The sequence below is a fragment of the Podospora anserina genome, chromosome 1 (genome assembly GCF_000226545.1).
Source record: "Podospora anserina S mat+ genomic DNA chromosome 1, supercontig 6".
Lineage (NCBI taxonomy): Eukaryota > Fungi > Ascomycota > Sordariomycetes > Sordariales > Podosporaceae > Podospora > Podospora anserina.
The window spans coordinates 1,080,167-1,094,488 of NW_001914851.1; the positions used below are offsets into that span (position 1 = coordinate 1,080,167).

The following is a 14,322-nucleotide window of genomic DNA, read 5'->3' on the forward strand; positions in this document are numbered from 1 at the left end:
AATAGTGTTAAGGATGGGTTGTTGGCTGTTGAGATCTGATCTTCATCGTTTACATGGACTTCTGGATGAGATCTGGTTTTCATCGTAAGCGTCGACTTTTAGATCGAGGAATCTGTCTTCTTTGTTTGAGAATTTGACGGTGTTCAATTTCTGGTTGTCAAGTGGATGATAATAGGAAAAGCGGTAACGGTGTTGGTCATAGGTATTCGAGGATTCCGGTAATACATGGTGGCCAGGCTCTGGGGCTGGGGCACTTTGCTAGGTTTAATATCACTCTCCTTCATTCTTTGGCCCGCATTGCGTCTCCTGATACGGCATCGATGGGACCATGTAACTTCATCCAAGTCTAACCACTTGAGTTAAGAGTAAGATGCCCTTCTCCTAGTGAGCCAGAATGCTCAACTTGACTCACAAACTCACTACCAGCAAAATAGGTCCTGTCCTTCACAGGGTTCAATATTCCCCAAAAAATCGGCTAAGTATAAATCGAATGGAATTTTTGCCGTTCGACGCAGGAAAAAATAGTCATGCCCCCAAGTCATCCAGTCATCTAGATCTACAAGCCACCGATGTGATCCATCCCAGACTTTGAAAACCCGGCACCATATCTCTGTCTACCTGTAAATGGTGGTGTACAACAGTGTAGGTGTGTAGTTTGTCTACCCCAGATTTCCACCCGAAACCAGAAAAACCTCGTCCCCAAACCATCCCGCCCCTTTCTTTTATTTTGCAGATCCCAGACATTCATTCATATGAAGGAAGCCTGCTTCTCTCTTTTCCCAACCAGCCAGTCCCGAAAAAAGAAAGAAGTAAAAGATTTTGGAAATAAAACGACACGGGAAAAAGGCTTGACCTGAGCAACCCATCCATAAGAAGTCGAAACGTTTCCTTTTTCACCAGACACCGAGAAACCCCAACCCATCCGAGTAAAAGCACAGCCATGTAGATGAATACACACAGATAATGGAATACAAGTCACCAAACTCGTATAAGTCCAAACATCAACTCGAATAGAAAAGTACAACGAAATATTTGCTTGTCATAGCAGGTAAAGAGTAAAAGAAAAGGAAAACAGTTTTTTTTTAAAAAAAAGTGCCGCTGTATCATAGGTCATGATACATGACGATTTTGTGGGCGAGGCCAGGGATGGTTGAAGTGTCCGGCATATCTTCCAAGGATCACCGGAACCGCTTCCTCCATGCCGTCCTTCGACGTAAGTGTCTTCTTTCCATCCACCATCCTCCACTCCCAAACTTCTAGGCTTGTTGGCGTCGGAAGATGAAACTTGGTCCGTCATCGTGCTGCTATCGTTGTAGATGCGGCTGAAAACCAGAAATAGGAAATCCCGGGAGATCCATTACAACTGCAAAATTTCCATGTCCGAAATGCTCCGGTGGCGTTTGTGGAGGTTGTCATCCGCGACGGTATCGGGGGCCTTTCTCTTCTGTGATACATGGTTGAGCGGAGATCCTGGGGAATAATCAAGAGGTCCATCAAGGCCTACCATGCTGTTTCTCTTTTGCCTGCGCACCGGTGTGATGGGGGTTGTTACCGTCTCCATGCTGCCGGACTTGATGCCTCGGAGAGTTCCAATGTGGTAAGGTCCGGAGAAAGCGAGTGACTCCTGGGTCGCGACCTCACTGTTGATGAGTTGCTGATTTACCTGATTACGACGGAAAGCGCCCACGGCGTTGGAGTTCATCTCGAAGTGGGTGAGCAAAGGGTGGACGTCCTTGACATAATAGTCTGTGTTTGTGGTGGACATGCTGGCCGAGGTCTTGGGCCGTGTAGGGCTTGAATTGGGATCATTGCTCCAGTCTCCGGCGTTGTCTTCGTCTTCGTTTTCCTGGTCCGATTCGTTGTCCTCCCTAAACTCGATGAAATCCTCAATCCTGAGAGCATCCTCACCCTCATCTTCCAGGGCTGGGTAGTACTCGGATTCATCTGTCTCTTCTCCAGTGAATGCATCAGAACAGGGGAAGAAGGCCTCACTGGGCCCAAAGGGCTGTGTAGCGAAATAGTCACCCAAAGTATTAGCGTCCATGACACCCAGCATGATCAAGGCCGAGTTGGCCATCATGGGAGAGCAAGCCGACAAATCATCCTGAGCAAAATTCAGGTCATACGACTCTGGAGCCAACTCGAGACGATCAGCCTTTTGACGCGTGAAAATCATCATCTTGCCAGTTTTTGGATTGATCACGCCGACCGGCTTATCGCTGTCACCGTCCAAGTCGAAGCGCGCAAGACGAGGCTTTCCTCGTACGTGGCGGTTAGGTCTTGGTGTCTCAGAGTCCGAAGTTTCCACAGACACTGGTCGCCGAACCTGCTTCTTGCGCACAACCGGCTCTGGGATGTCCTCTTCTGTTGTGTCGCCATCAGCTGGTAAAGGGAAAAAGTCAGCGCCAACTTCCATTTCGAATCGCAAGCCAACAACTCACTCTCATAACCGTCAAGCTCCGGTGACTCGGTGGAAAATGTTGTCAGCGGAGTGGGTAGAATATTCAGTGGAGGGATGACCCTTGGCGTTGGCATTGGGGTACCGTGGAGACCTCCATTGTCGAATTCGACATCCGATGTCTCGACAAATACGTCTTGGGTGGAGCCATTGAAGTCCCAGTACGAGCCATCGGTGTCGGAGCCATCATCATTCTCAATCTCGCGGCGGAACCGGGGATCAAGAGCGTTCTGGTCGACAAAGATATCGGGAAAGAATTGCTTGCCATCATCAGATTCGGACAGGTCGGATTCTGTGTTGTCACTGTCGCTGTCGATACCGGCAAACCGAACATGGCGCTTAACCGGCGTGACATCCGGCAGTTCAGACTCGGGCCACATGGCATCCTCAAACTCTTTTGGTGGTGACAAGCCCTGCCAACTAACACTGTCGTCATCGTCGTCCTCGTCATCATTGGCATCTTCGTCGTCAATGGCTTCTTCGTCGAGCTCATCCTCCTCGTCTTCGTCTTCTTCATCAGCGTCATTCTCTTCGTCGAGCGGCCGAGGGGTTTTCAACAGGCGATTCCTAGCCATATTGGTGATCAGATGCTCCTCCTCGGCCGCAACCACATCGTCCTCGTCGAGTTCATTGTCAGATTCGCTGACGTCCTCGACGCCGGAGTAACCTTCGTCGTCGGAGAGGTTGAGAGACGACTCGCTCGAGGTGACGGAGGGCCTGCGCGGCTTCTTCTTGTTGACGAGCTTGATGCGAGGCGCAGAGGGATATTTTTGGTGAATGTTTCGAGACATGGTTCTTGGCTATGCAGGGGTGGATACAGTAGGTGGGTTGATCTTGGGGTGATGCACAGTGGATTGGCTCAAACGGCGGTGAACCTTGCAGCAAATGACGATACACGACAATGCCGAGTCCAACAAGGCGTGTCTAACAGGTAAGCTTTCAATGAAGCTGTTCAGCGCCCAGTCCGTTTATAGAACAATCGGCAGTTGACTTGATCTCAGATATAAGTGGATCAAGATGGGTGGAAGGGAGGATGTGGGGAAGTGAATTGGCCGACTGGGGAACAGAGCCGCCAGATACTTGCGAGTAGACTGTGGGAAATCGCTGCGTGGCCTGAGAGTGGTGGCCGTGGTGGGTAGAACTTGTTAATATCAGAGGCGGACTGTCCGTCTCACTGCAGTTGATGTGCAATTGAACCCTGTCCCACACTGGAGACGGGCTCGAGACAGATGAGTCTGGTAAAACTTCGTCGAGTGGGGGAGTTGGCAGAGTTGAATATCTCGCTGAGGCTGCTGGACTGCGGACGTGCGAGTGCAGCACACGTCCGCAGTGGGCGCTTAGAGCTCAGCGACGGCCGACGGCATCTTGAAATCGACGAAGTTTTGGTGAATCTGTTCTGGGTCTCTGAAAGATAGTGCGACTTCGTTGTCTGGCGGTTTGGGGTGTTGTGGTTGAGGGAAAGGAAAAGGTCAGTGAGGGGAGCAGCGGGACTCAATTGCCTTTTGACCAAACTTTTTTTCGATGGGTGGGACTGGGATTGCAGCACCTGGGATTGGCTCGGCTCGCTGCTGGAGCCAGAAAACGTGGGGCTAGCGCAATAGAGTTCCACACTTGGAGCAGAGCAGACCCCTGGTTCAAAAGTGTCCACGATCAGCCAAGGAGGCGCTCACTGCCTGCCCTCTGCAATCCCGCGCTCTGGCAGCTGGCAGCTGGAGCTGTCTGTGACTCCATCAACCTACAGAGTAAGGTAGCACACCTCCAAAACTTCAACGGCTAACCCCTCCATTGTACTGCAACCTTCCTTCCCATGCTGCGTGCTCTTACCGCAGTAGCCTCTACAGACTTTTTTTTTGCTCCCTTTCTCCCCATCGAGGGGCCTCGCTGCTCCGGGAACTGTCACCATAACCGTTCTGTCACCGCTCTTTTCCGTCTGCAGGACATCACCCTCCTGGCTCCTCCACAAATCATGATGAGCAGACACGGAGCCAGGGATGGGATGGAGGGCAGCACCACTTGCATGCGACCGAGACAATTAAATCCATACCTACCGTGCGAAATACTCTTTTCATCGTGCCGCCTGTTACAGAAGTGTGCCTACATCGTGACCTTGAACATGAATATCGAGCCCCTCCTGGTGCTCGCTACCAGATTGGGGGGCGGGAGCAGGAATCTGAGGCTCCGAGTCCACAGAATCAATTCCTACGCACACTTCCCCGCATCTCAGACCCTTTCTGTTTCTGTTGACTTGGCTGCTTGACCTGGCAGGCCATAATGCACGTCAAGCGCGGTTGCATATCACACAGTCACTACGGTATGATGTCGGTTACGTTGATGGCCGTGACTGGAACTTGCTCGATGATATTCCCCATTAAAGCCCCACAAGTCCATTTGTCTGCTGCACCTGTATATCGTTTACACGCCGGCCTGAATCAAACATAGATGCCTGACTGGCCCTGAAGAGGTCAAAACAGGCAAGACGTGTATCTAGTCGTCGTCGTTGCGTTGCCTTGACGTGTTATCCCACGCTGAGGGTCTCCAGTTCTCCCTCTGATGTCGTTGTGGTTCCAACTGCCAGCTGGCAGCATCTTCCAGCTCTAGCCTCTACCTAGGCGGGGTAATGACTCGTCTTGCCGTCATTTCTTTCGGATCTCCCTCCTCCCCCTCTGCCATTTGAGAATGTGGAGGAGATTCAACAAAAACAGGCTCGCTTATTGCGGAAAATGGATTGACCATTGCAGGACCTCGACCGATTGCACGCCCAAACAGCGCCGACATGTCACCATTGTTCGCCTTTTACCAGAGACCCAAGAAAAGCTAAACCTACTAGCCACATGCGCAGCGCTAGTGGCAAACAGCTTTATGCTCGTGGAATCATGTTTGCTCAGACCGAGACAACATTGCGGCTTCCAACCTGTCACCGCGGTAGGTCTGCAAGAGTCACACAAGGGTTCCATGGTTACGGTGCAAGCAAGGCAAGGCCAGACATTGGATGAAAATTATGACTCGCTGTTCAGGAGGCAATCTGGACCTTCCCAATTGGCCACGACGGGTGATTTTGCACCTGCACGTTTTCAACAACGAAAGATGACCCAGTCTACACCGAGATCGGTCATGAGAATTCAACGCCGGGTGAACCTGGTCAAAGGAGACAAAATTCTAAGAAAAAACGCTGAGGCCGGGGCTTTCGATTTTTCCAAATGGGAGGTATATAGAAAGAGCGTTACGTATGCCGAACTATTTGCTGGCCGATCACATGCGCTGGGCTTGAAATGGTTCCTGGCGGCACTTTAACTCGAGACTAAAGGTGTGAGAGATAAACACAACTAAAAGCATAAAAAACAAACAGTGTCATGGACTTGGATGCAACTGGAACCGGCTTGAAAATTTGCACAAGAGTCCAGGAAACGGGAGCTTCCAATCTTCCCCTCTGCAATTTAAACGCGGGGCAGATATCATCAAGGAAAAGAGTGGGGAGCTTAGTTAAAAGATGGAGGGGCTAGTGGGCACCCTCCCAACTGAATAATTGGCGCCACAAGTAAGTTAACTCTCTATTATACTGTGAACCATGCCTTAAAACCAAATTAATAGGTCTTCAAAGTATCTTTTAAAACCTGTTAACTATCTTTAAAGGCGTGGTAACTATGTTTGATAGCCAAACGATTATCTTTCGAGGTATGGTTTATAAGTTTGACCCCCACGTTTGAGTACCAACTCTTATTTTTTGTGGTGATTGTGGTGGGTCTGTGGACGTATGGCAGATCTTATCTTATCGCTCCACCTAGCATCGCGCTCCCTGTCTCCCTGTCAGTTTGGTTGTTCGTACCTGATTCGCCGTTGCCAGGGGAACTGCTGCTTCCAGGTAGCGTAAACATTTTTCTGGCCGCGCCTGGCGACACAACTGGGCAGGGCATTGGTCCAAACTTCCATGCGTTTTCTCTGCTTCGATTCTTCCACTTGCCAACTCACAACTGCAGCCATCCTGGCCCATATTCTGAACCAGCTCCACTCTGTCTCCCTCGGCACTGCCCTGGACCCTGGGCTTCACCTCGCGCATCACCGAGGACAGGTCGCGGCAACATCCCCGATCTGCTGTAGGCGAACAAAGCAAGGTGACAGATATGGCCACGTCAAGACCACCGCAGAATCTCTTCCAGGTTTATCTGCGACTTCGCCCACACAACAATAGCGCGTCGACCAGTGGGGAAAGATTTCTGTCTGTCGAGGAGCCCGACGAGAACAGCGACGCGCCGAGACATATCACCCTAAACCCCCCCAATGATCGACGGCGTGCCATCGAGAAGTTCGCATTCACCCAGGTGTTTGAGGAGGATGCCTCCCAACTGGATGTCTTCCATTGCACCGGCGTCGCAAATCTCGTCGAAGGCGTGCTTGCTCCCTATGGCGGCGAGGGGACTGATGCTCTGCTTGCGACGCTGGGCGTAACTGGGTCAGGCAAGGTCAGTGGGATGGCCGCCACTTATGGCAGTGGAAAGCAGGAGACAGCTAACATTGATGTTGATACGGAGTAGTCGCATACCATTCTTGGCTCAAAGTCCCAGCGCGGGATGATCCAGCTCGCCCTCGATGTCATCTTCCGATCCCTTAGCGACAATCTTCTCGACTGCAGCTCTTACCCTCCCCTCGAACAGTCGATCACCAACTCTGATCCTTCCGAAGCTCTCGTCTTTTCTGCCCACAACTTCCTCGACAGTGTGTACGCGGATGCGCCCGCCACCTTCAAGAGTAGCAGCTCCAGAGCACCTACGCCTATGCTAGTAGGACCCCCTTTTCAGTTACCCCCTCAGTCTCTAGTCATGAATGAAAGGGCTCGACCCTTTGGATCTGCCACGAAGACAGTCCTGCCAGGGTCAGCGCCCAAGCGGGTCCCAAGTGTTCGGATTGTCAGCCGTGAGGATTCAGTAGCACCACCAAGTCCGCCTGCCACACCTCGGAAGCGGCTGGAGCCAGTGTCCAAAAGGCCGCGCAAGGCGCAGGGAGCCAAAGCTGCTGCCGCCAAGAGTTTCAGGGCTTCTACTGCATCGTCGATACGTTCCAAAGCAGCTACTAAACAACCTTCACAGAGCGAATCCGTTGGACCGAGTTCGAACCAACACCGACGCATGAACCGCCCCCTCGCGTTCCCGCAGCAGCCTGATATAAGCGCCCTATCTGTTTCATGCGATCCGTCGTCCGAATATGCCGTGGTGGTTTCCATGTACGAAGTCTACAACGATCGCATCTTTGATCTCTTGACCCCTCCCACCAAGTCGGCCGCAACGAAAGAATATCGCCGACGACCGCTCCTGTTCAAGCCGACAGAGACATCCCCTGATCGCAAGATTGTTGCAGGACTTCGAAAGGTTATATGTGGGGATTTACAGCAGGCCTTGCTGGTGCTTGAAGCTGGTTTACATGAGCGGAGAGTGACAGGAACAAGCAGCAACAGCGTTAGCTCGCGAAGCCATGGCTTCTTTTGCGTAGAAGTGAAAAAGCGCACCCGAGCCAGCCGCAAGCACGGCGATCTTCCCTGGGGCGGCAGCACTCTCACCATTGTCGATCTTGCTGGAAGCGAAAGGGCAAGAGATGCCAAAACCGCGGGCGCGACACTGGCAGAAGCCGGCAAGATCAACGAAAGCTTGATGTATCTGGGCCAATGCTTGCAGATGCAGAGCGATGCCACGACCAAGGACAAGCCAAATCTTGTCCCATTCCGTCAGTGCAAGCTGACTGAGTTGCTGTTCTCCAATTGTTTCCCGTCGGTCTCATCCTTTTCGTCAGCCCGCCATCGAAATCCTCAGAAGGCTGTCATGATCGTTACCGCCGACCCTCACGGCGACTACAATGCAACGTCTCAGATCCTTCGATATTCCGCCCTGGCGAGGGAAGTTACCGTCCCGCGCGTCCCCAGCATAACACAAACCACGTTGTCGGCCCCGGCGCCTCCTGCCAGCCCACCCTCCCTGGGACAACTAGGCTCACCACCTGTCCACCATCGCAGCTTTTTTGCTCCTCCCGGATCATCTTCTTCCAACCAACCGCAGCACGGTGGCCTGTTGTCATCCCCCAACATCCAGCGAGCATTCTCGCCTCTGTCTGGCTCTAGCCCCAGCGGAGACGCCCACCGCAGCACTATGGAGGCCGCGGCGCTCGAGATTGCCCGTCTCTCCGAAGAGTTGGAGTATCTTCGTCAAGCGCTCGAGTCAGAACGCTCAGCGCGCGAAGAAGCCGAGGCGCATTTGCTCAGCATGGAGGACCGTATGATTGAGCTCGAGCAAGCTATTCGTGAGGACTGCACCAACGAGTTTGAGCAGCGCCTCGAGATTGAGATGGCAAGGTGGAAGACGACGATGCAAATCGAGATGGAACGAGGCGAGGAGCATTGGGGACGGAAGATTGAAGTTTTCGAGAGGAGCCTAGCTGTCGCGCCTTTATCGTTGCCGTCAACCCAGCCGCAGAGCGATTACGAGGAGGTCGACGGGGAAGACAACGACAAGGAAAATATTCTCATGGAGGACATGGAACAGGAGAACGAGAGACTCAAGAGGGAGAACGAGATTCTCAGAAGAGAGGTAGCTGGGATGAGCCCAAGCAAGAGGAGACCGTTGGGTGAGAGATCAGGACTCGGTGTTGCCGGTGAGGAGAGCAGAGGTGGCAGTCCAAGACCCACAAGAAAAGACAGGGAAAGAGACAGGGAGGTGACATTGAGGCAGAAATTGGAGAATCTTAGGATGGATGATTCATCTTCTGAATCTCAGCGGCCGCCGTCTGCACAGCAACAAAGCAGGCACAGCAGTCCCAAGAAAATGAGGAGGTTACAGACCAAGAGATGGAACGAAATTGATGATGACGATATGTTTTAGGTTCACCGATTAGCCGGTATGATTGGTATGAGGGAAGCGCATTGGGTTAGTTCTTCCCCAGGACATGAAGGAGCATTGCTGGGTACATACATGTCGGAGTTACAGATACAGACAGATAACACCTGAACCAGCCAGTCACGGCAGTCAGGCATTGTTGGGAGGCCTTTCCTTGGGGCATATATAAACGATTGTAATGGCTTCTCTTTATCCTCGGTAAACATGCTGTTGTCTACTCGACATATAATCGGCCGCCTCGCCGATAGTTCAAGCCCTCTTGAGCTCAACCTTCTCCTGCTCTTGCTTTTGCTCTGCAGAACCACTTCGCTTGTTTGCCGTGATTGGCTTACGGCATGTGAACACATACATTGGGGTGAAAATCCCCATCTTGCCGCCGATAGCCACCGAACGACAGCAGTACCACATGGTGTCCATCAGGGTGAGTGTTTCGGGTGGCGCAAAGCCGAACAGAATCAACACTCGGTAGATGCTTTCGGCGATGAATAGGAAAAGGGGAGACATCTTGACCACCCTGAAGAAGTCATCCCACCCAGGAACACGCCATGCCCAAGAAACATCACCTGCCGGACCGTAGTACCAAGGAGCCCCATTGCTACGGTCAGCCATGTCCTCTTCTGCCAGTAACTCGAATCCTGTTGACATTTTGTCAGTTTTGCTCTTTGCAGTTGGTTTGTTGAGGCAAGAAGTTGGACTTACCAGCAGAGAGCACACACCTCCTCATATCCGGCACCCACGGCATCTTCACAACCCCGTTTCCAAATTCGACCCAGTTCCGAATCTTTGCGTGCTCAGTGTTGTTCTCGTCAAACTTCTTAGTCATGGCGAAGTCGTGAAACGTAAACGGGGCTCCTGGCTTCAAGATGCGCTTGATCTCACGGTACACTTCTGCAGGGTCGGGGGCGTAACAAAGGCTTTCTACCGAGTATGCGGCGTCGAAGGATTCGTCTTCAAAGGGGAGTTTCTGTCTTTCGTCAGACAGTGCTGCTGTGATAGGAGCAAACAAGAAGGGGTATACAAACCACAAAATTGCCCTGGACGAGGGTAACCTTGCCTTCGAGTCCAGCCTGCTTGGTCAACTGCGTGCCTCGCTCAACATGCCAGGTGCTGTTTGTGATCCCAATGATCTTGCAGCCGATTGCTTTGGTGATGGTGCGGGCAGGGCCGCCAATGCCGCAGCCAAGATCCAACACCTTCATCCCTGGTTTGAGGCGGGCAATACGGGCAAACTCGTGCTCATAAGCTGTCATGCTGTCGGCTATGGACTTCCCAGGGAAGATTGGGGTGTAATGGAATCGCTGCCCCCATCCTTGCTCGTAGAGAGGCGAGACAAGATCATAGTAGTCCGAAGCGACTTCGTTGTATTTCTTTGCGCGGGCGGCCCGTTCTTCCACCGTGGCGTAGCCGACGGCATCGTGGTCGATGACATTTAGCTTGGAAGGGTCACGGCTGAAATGGGAAAGGTAGCGGTGGAGAAGCGCAGGGGTGTAGTTGGGAGGTAGGTGGGAAGACATTTTCACAAGCAGTGTTTTCTTGAGTAAATGTTGGCAGTGTCCAGGAGATGGAGAATTGTGAACAGGACACCGGTGTCGATTTTTTGAAATCTATCAGTAACACAGGCGAAAGCATTTACAGCCCTTTTACATTGACAAAGGTTGTTGAGCTTGGGAGTCGGGAAGGGTGCAGTTAGTATTGTCATGGATCAGCGTTCTTTGTTAAGACTTACGATTGTTGACATATACGACAACGAAGGCTCAGGCAACTTATGCGGCTCGACTCAACGAAGCCGTGGAGCTATAGCTGCGGCATCATTTCTCATTGGCCTTGGGCCTGTCGCTCACAAGAATGCAAGCTTGAAAGAAGAAAATTTTAGTGGTCATCATCAGGTCATGCGACTTCAGGGGTAGCTGGCATCTAACCCCTGGGCCTGACCTTTCCAATAGGCCCCGAGAATAAAAGAAGCCATATGCCAACTTAGGTATCATCCAGACTCTTACTACACCCACAATGGAACTCGATCGCATTACAGTCATTAACTTGTGCAACCAAGATGGATTCGCCTAAACCTGACACCCCGAGCAGCAAACCACCCAAGGAGGATCCAACATTTCCCGTTGTACGTCTTCCTCATAGGGCGGCGACCTTTGCTATCACTGCATATGGAGCTGCTCATCCCATGGGCCGATAGGTGCCTGGTTTAGAGCTCGAAAACATTTCTCCCATTGGCCAGGTACAACTATGTGAAACGACAATCAAAGTACACACTATCCCCTACTTATACGAGGAAAATGCCCTCAAAGTACTCCTGCAACTGCTTAAAGTCTTCCAACTCACCAACCCAACCCACATATTGATCCGGTCTGACAGCCACAACGCACCCTTTCTCCTTATCAACTCCGTAATTCTTGTATGCATCGCCAAACCCTTCATGGTAACTCTCGTCATCGACAAAAACCTTGTTGTAGTCCCATCCGGTGTGTGGGTCGAAGGGATGCAGGATGTCGGGGAAATCTCGCAGGAGCTCTGTCTCGGTCCTTTTGGCTGAGTGGATTGTCAACACCTCGATCACACTATCAATCTTGGACCCCTCCGGAGTAGCCCTTCTCATAAAGCCGTTGGACGAGCTCAGCTTATCACAGAACACCTCAACTCGCTGCTTCTGTGCTTGATCCAGTATGTCCCCGGCAAACAACACAATGCGGAACCGTCCATCAGCCTTCAGCCTCTCTTGGAAATGCCATGGCCGAGCACAGGCCTGGTTAAGGACTTTAAAACTGTTGAACCTCATCCCCACAGGCAGCCCTTTGGCCAGGCTCTGCTTCACCTCGAACTCTTCCACGGTAATCCTGCGCACCCCTTCCAAATTCCGGCTTCTACCGCTCCTATCGCCCAGCTCGCCAGGGTCGCCGCTCTTGACGACCAAAGAACTTGGACCATAGTCAACACTCAATCCGCTGGCAAACAGGTTCCCTTTCAGGAACGCGTCCTTAAATTCAGCCATGCTCACGCCTTCTGCGTCCATAACATCCTTCGCCGGGCGCCCGCTGAACAAACGACTGAACTTGTGGTCGAACTCGATAAGGTCCTGAGCAACTCGGCGTCGCTCGGACTGATACGTGTCCAAAATTCTGGGATGACAAATCCCCTTGGCTACGAGCCCAACCTTCCACGCCAAGTTGAATGAGTCCTGCATAGCAACGTTCATGCCTTGTCCTGCTTTGGGGGAATGAGTGTGCACTGCATCGCCCGCAAGGAAAACCTTATTGGAAGGGTGCGAAAAGGAGGGTGAGATACGTTGTCCGATCTGCAGTTGCCATGTTAACCAGGAGTGAATAGGGGTAAAAACGGGCTCAGGGGGAAATACCTGGTACGCGGTCCACCAGTCGCAATATTCATAGTCGATCTTATATGGCCTTAAAATCTTTTGCGCAGCGCCAAAGATGAGCTCCGGTGTGATCTTGGACCTGTCTGCCCTGCCGGATGCGTCCGGCGTGACCTCCTTGAGCTGAATGTACAATCTCACCAGCCGGTTCTCGCGAGGGATGACCATGAGACTCCCATCGTTGGCTGAGTGGATAGCACAGCGCATGCGAATGTCGGCTATCCATGTGTCAGCCATGTTCCCAAGTTGCGCCCCGAGGAAACTTACGAAAGTCAGTGATAGGGATGATATCCATAACTCCCCAAATGAAGTCGGTTGCTTCGCCTTGTAGCTCAAACTCGGGACCAAGTGCCCGTCTGGTCCAGCTCCTAGCACCATCACAACCAATGACGAATTTTGCATTGATCACTTCTTCCTCCCCACCCTTTGCATCTGTGATGTTCTTGTCCTCGTAGTCATCCCCCACAAGGTTACTCCGAAAGAGCCCATCTGTCACATCACTCTTGCTGCCTGTCGTAGCTTGTGGCGGAGTAGCTTCCTCTTCTGTTAGCTTTCTCACCGTCACTTTAACTCTCTCCCCCCCAATCTGCAAACTAGTTGGTAGGATCGCCCTCTCGACTTTGATGGCACCCCCAGAGTATTTCTGGATGTTGTCCAAAAAGAACCTCTCAATCCTGCCCTGTTGCAACACAATCTGTTGGAATCTGGACAGCCCCACAATCGTATCAGGGATTCTGTCGCTCCGTTGAATGATACCTGTCGCGTCAGGATTCCACATGCAGATTTCGATCATGTGGTTTGCTTCCTTCCATGCCCTGTCAGCGAAGCCAAGAGAGTCAAAGATCTCAAGAGAGCGGCATTGAAGACCGTCGGCCTGGCCCGAAAAGATCTTTGTGGAACGCTTGTCTATGATCCGAACTGAAAGCGGAGAGGCAGAGGGGATGGCGGTGAGGTGAGCGAAAGATGCGGCAGCCATGAGCCCGGCAGGCCCGGCGCCAATGATGAGGCTAGAGTGTGCATTAGAATGGTAGGCATATACTTTGCTCTGGGCTCCAGTCTTACACGTCGACATTCGTCTCCGGAATATCAGACTGAGAGAACATGGTGCCGTCACAAAAAGTACAGTGAAATATCAGGTAACAGGCTATGGTCAAACGAAGAGTTTCGTCAACGACAGGAACGGGGACCGCTCCGGTTTAAACCCCTTCATTTCTTCACCGTACTTTCAAGGTAGGTACCTGGGTGCAGCTCCACCCACCCTCAAGGACATGATCAACATGACGAGGCATACAATCATAGGCCCTCATTGGTCATGTTTTTTATGCTATTGGACTTGTCCCTGCACGTTGGTTGTGCTTTGGGTCGCTTTGGGTGCTGAAGAATTGCAACGACATGAAACTAACCCGGAAATGGACTAGATGCTTACTGACTTTGATGTGGACTGATGATGGACTTCAACAAGGCTGGGAATAGTTTTGGGAGTGAAGTGGAGGTTTACCTTCAAATCAATGTACTGAGCATGCTCCTCCAAAATAACCTGGAAGGCTGTTTTTCGGAAACCGAAGAACCACCGACCGAGAAGGGTGGCTGAGGGATCTCGCCATGGG

The 14,322-nt window shown here is 51.9% G+C and overlaps 4 protein-coding genes across 4 annotated transcripts; 1 reads left to right on the forward strand and 3 right to left on the reverse strand.

The window, feature by feature from the left end:
* Positions 1-1,357: 1,357 nt before the first annotated feature.
* Positions 1,358-3,249, reverse strand: PODANS_1_24390 (uncharacterized protein; the record flags this gene model as incomplete). Its single annotated transcript, XM_001906730.1, has 2 exons — positions 1,358-2,382; positions 2,442-3,249. 2 exons carry the CDS (start codon positions 3,247-3,249, stop codon positions 1,358-1,360), a joined length of 1,833 nt encoding a protein of 610 aa, XP_001906765.1.
* Positions 3,250-6,576: 3,327 nt separating this feature from the next.
* Positions 6,577-9,318, forward strand: PODANS_1_24400 (uncharacterized protein; the record flags this gene model as incomplete). The annotated part of the gene is made up of 3 exons (XM_001906731.1): positions 6,577-6,915; positions 6,988-7,233; positions 7,540-9,318. The coding sequence occupies 3 exons, from the start codon at positions 6,577-6,579 to the stop codon at positions 9,316-9,318; spliced, it is 2,364 nt and encodes a 787-aa protein (XP_001906766.1).
* A 264-nt stretch (positions 9,319-9,582) lies between these two features.
* PODANS_1_24410 (uncharacterized protein) lies at positions 9,583-10,847 on the reverse strand (the record flags this gene model as incomplete). The annotated part of the gene is made up of 3 exons (XM_001906732.1): positions 9,583-9,968; positions 10,033-10,281; positions 10,352-10,847. 3 exons carry the CDS (start codon positions 10,845-10,847, stop codon positions 9,583-9,585), a joined length of 1,131 nt encoding a protein of 376 aa, XP_001906767.1.
* Positions 10,848-11,608: 761 nt separating this feature from the next.
* Positions 11,609-13,787, reverse strand: PODANS_1_24420 (uncharacterized protein; the record flags this gene model as incomplete). The annotated part of the gene is made up of 3 exons (XM_001906733.1): positions 11,609-12,637; positions 12,698-12,933; positions 12,983-13,787. The coding sequence occupies 3 exons, from the start codon at positions 13,785-13,787 to the stop codon at positions 11,609-11,611; spliced, it is 2,070 nt and encodes a 689-aa protein (XP_001906768.1).
* Between the last annotated feature and the right edge of the window lie 535 nt (positions 13,788-14,322).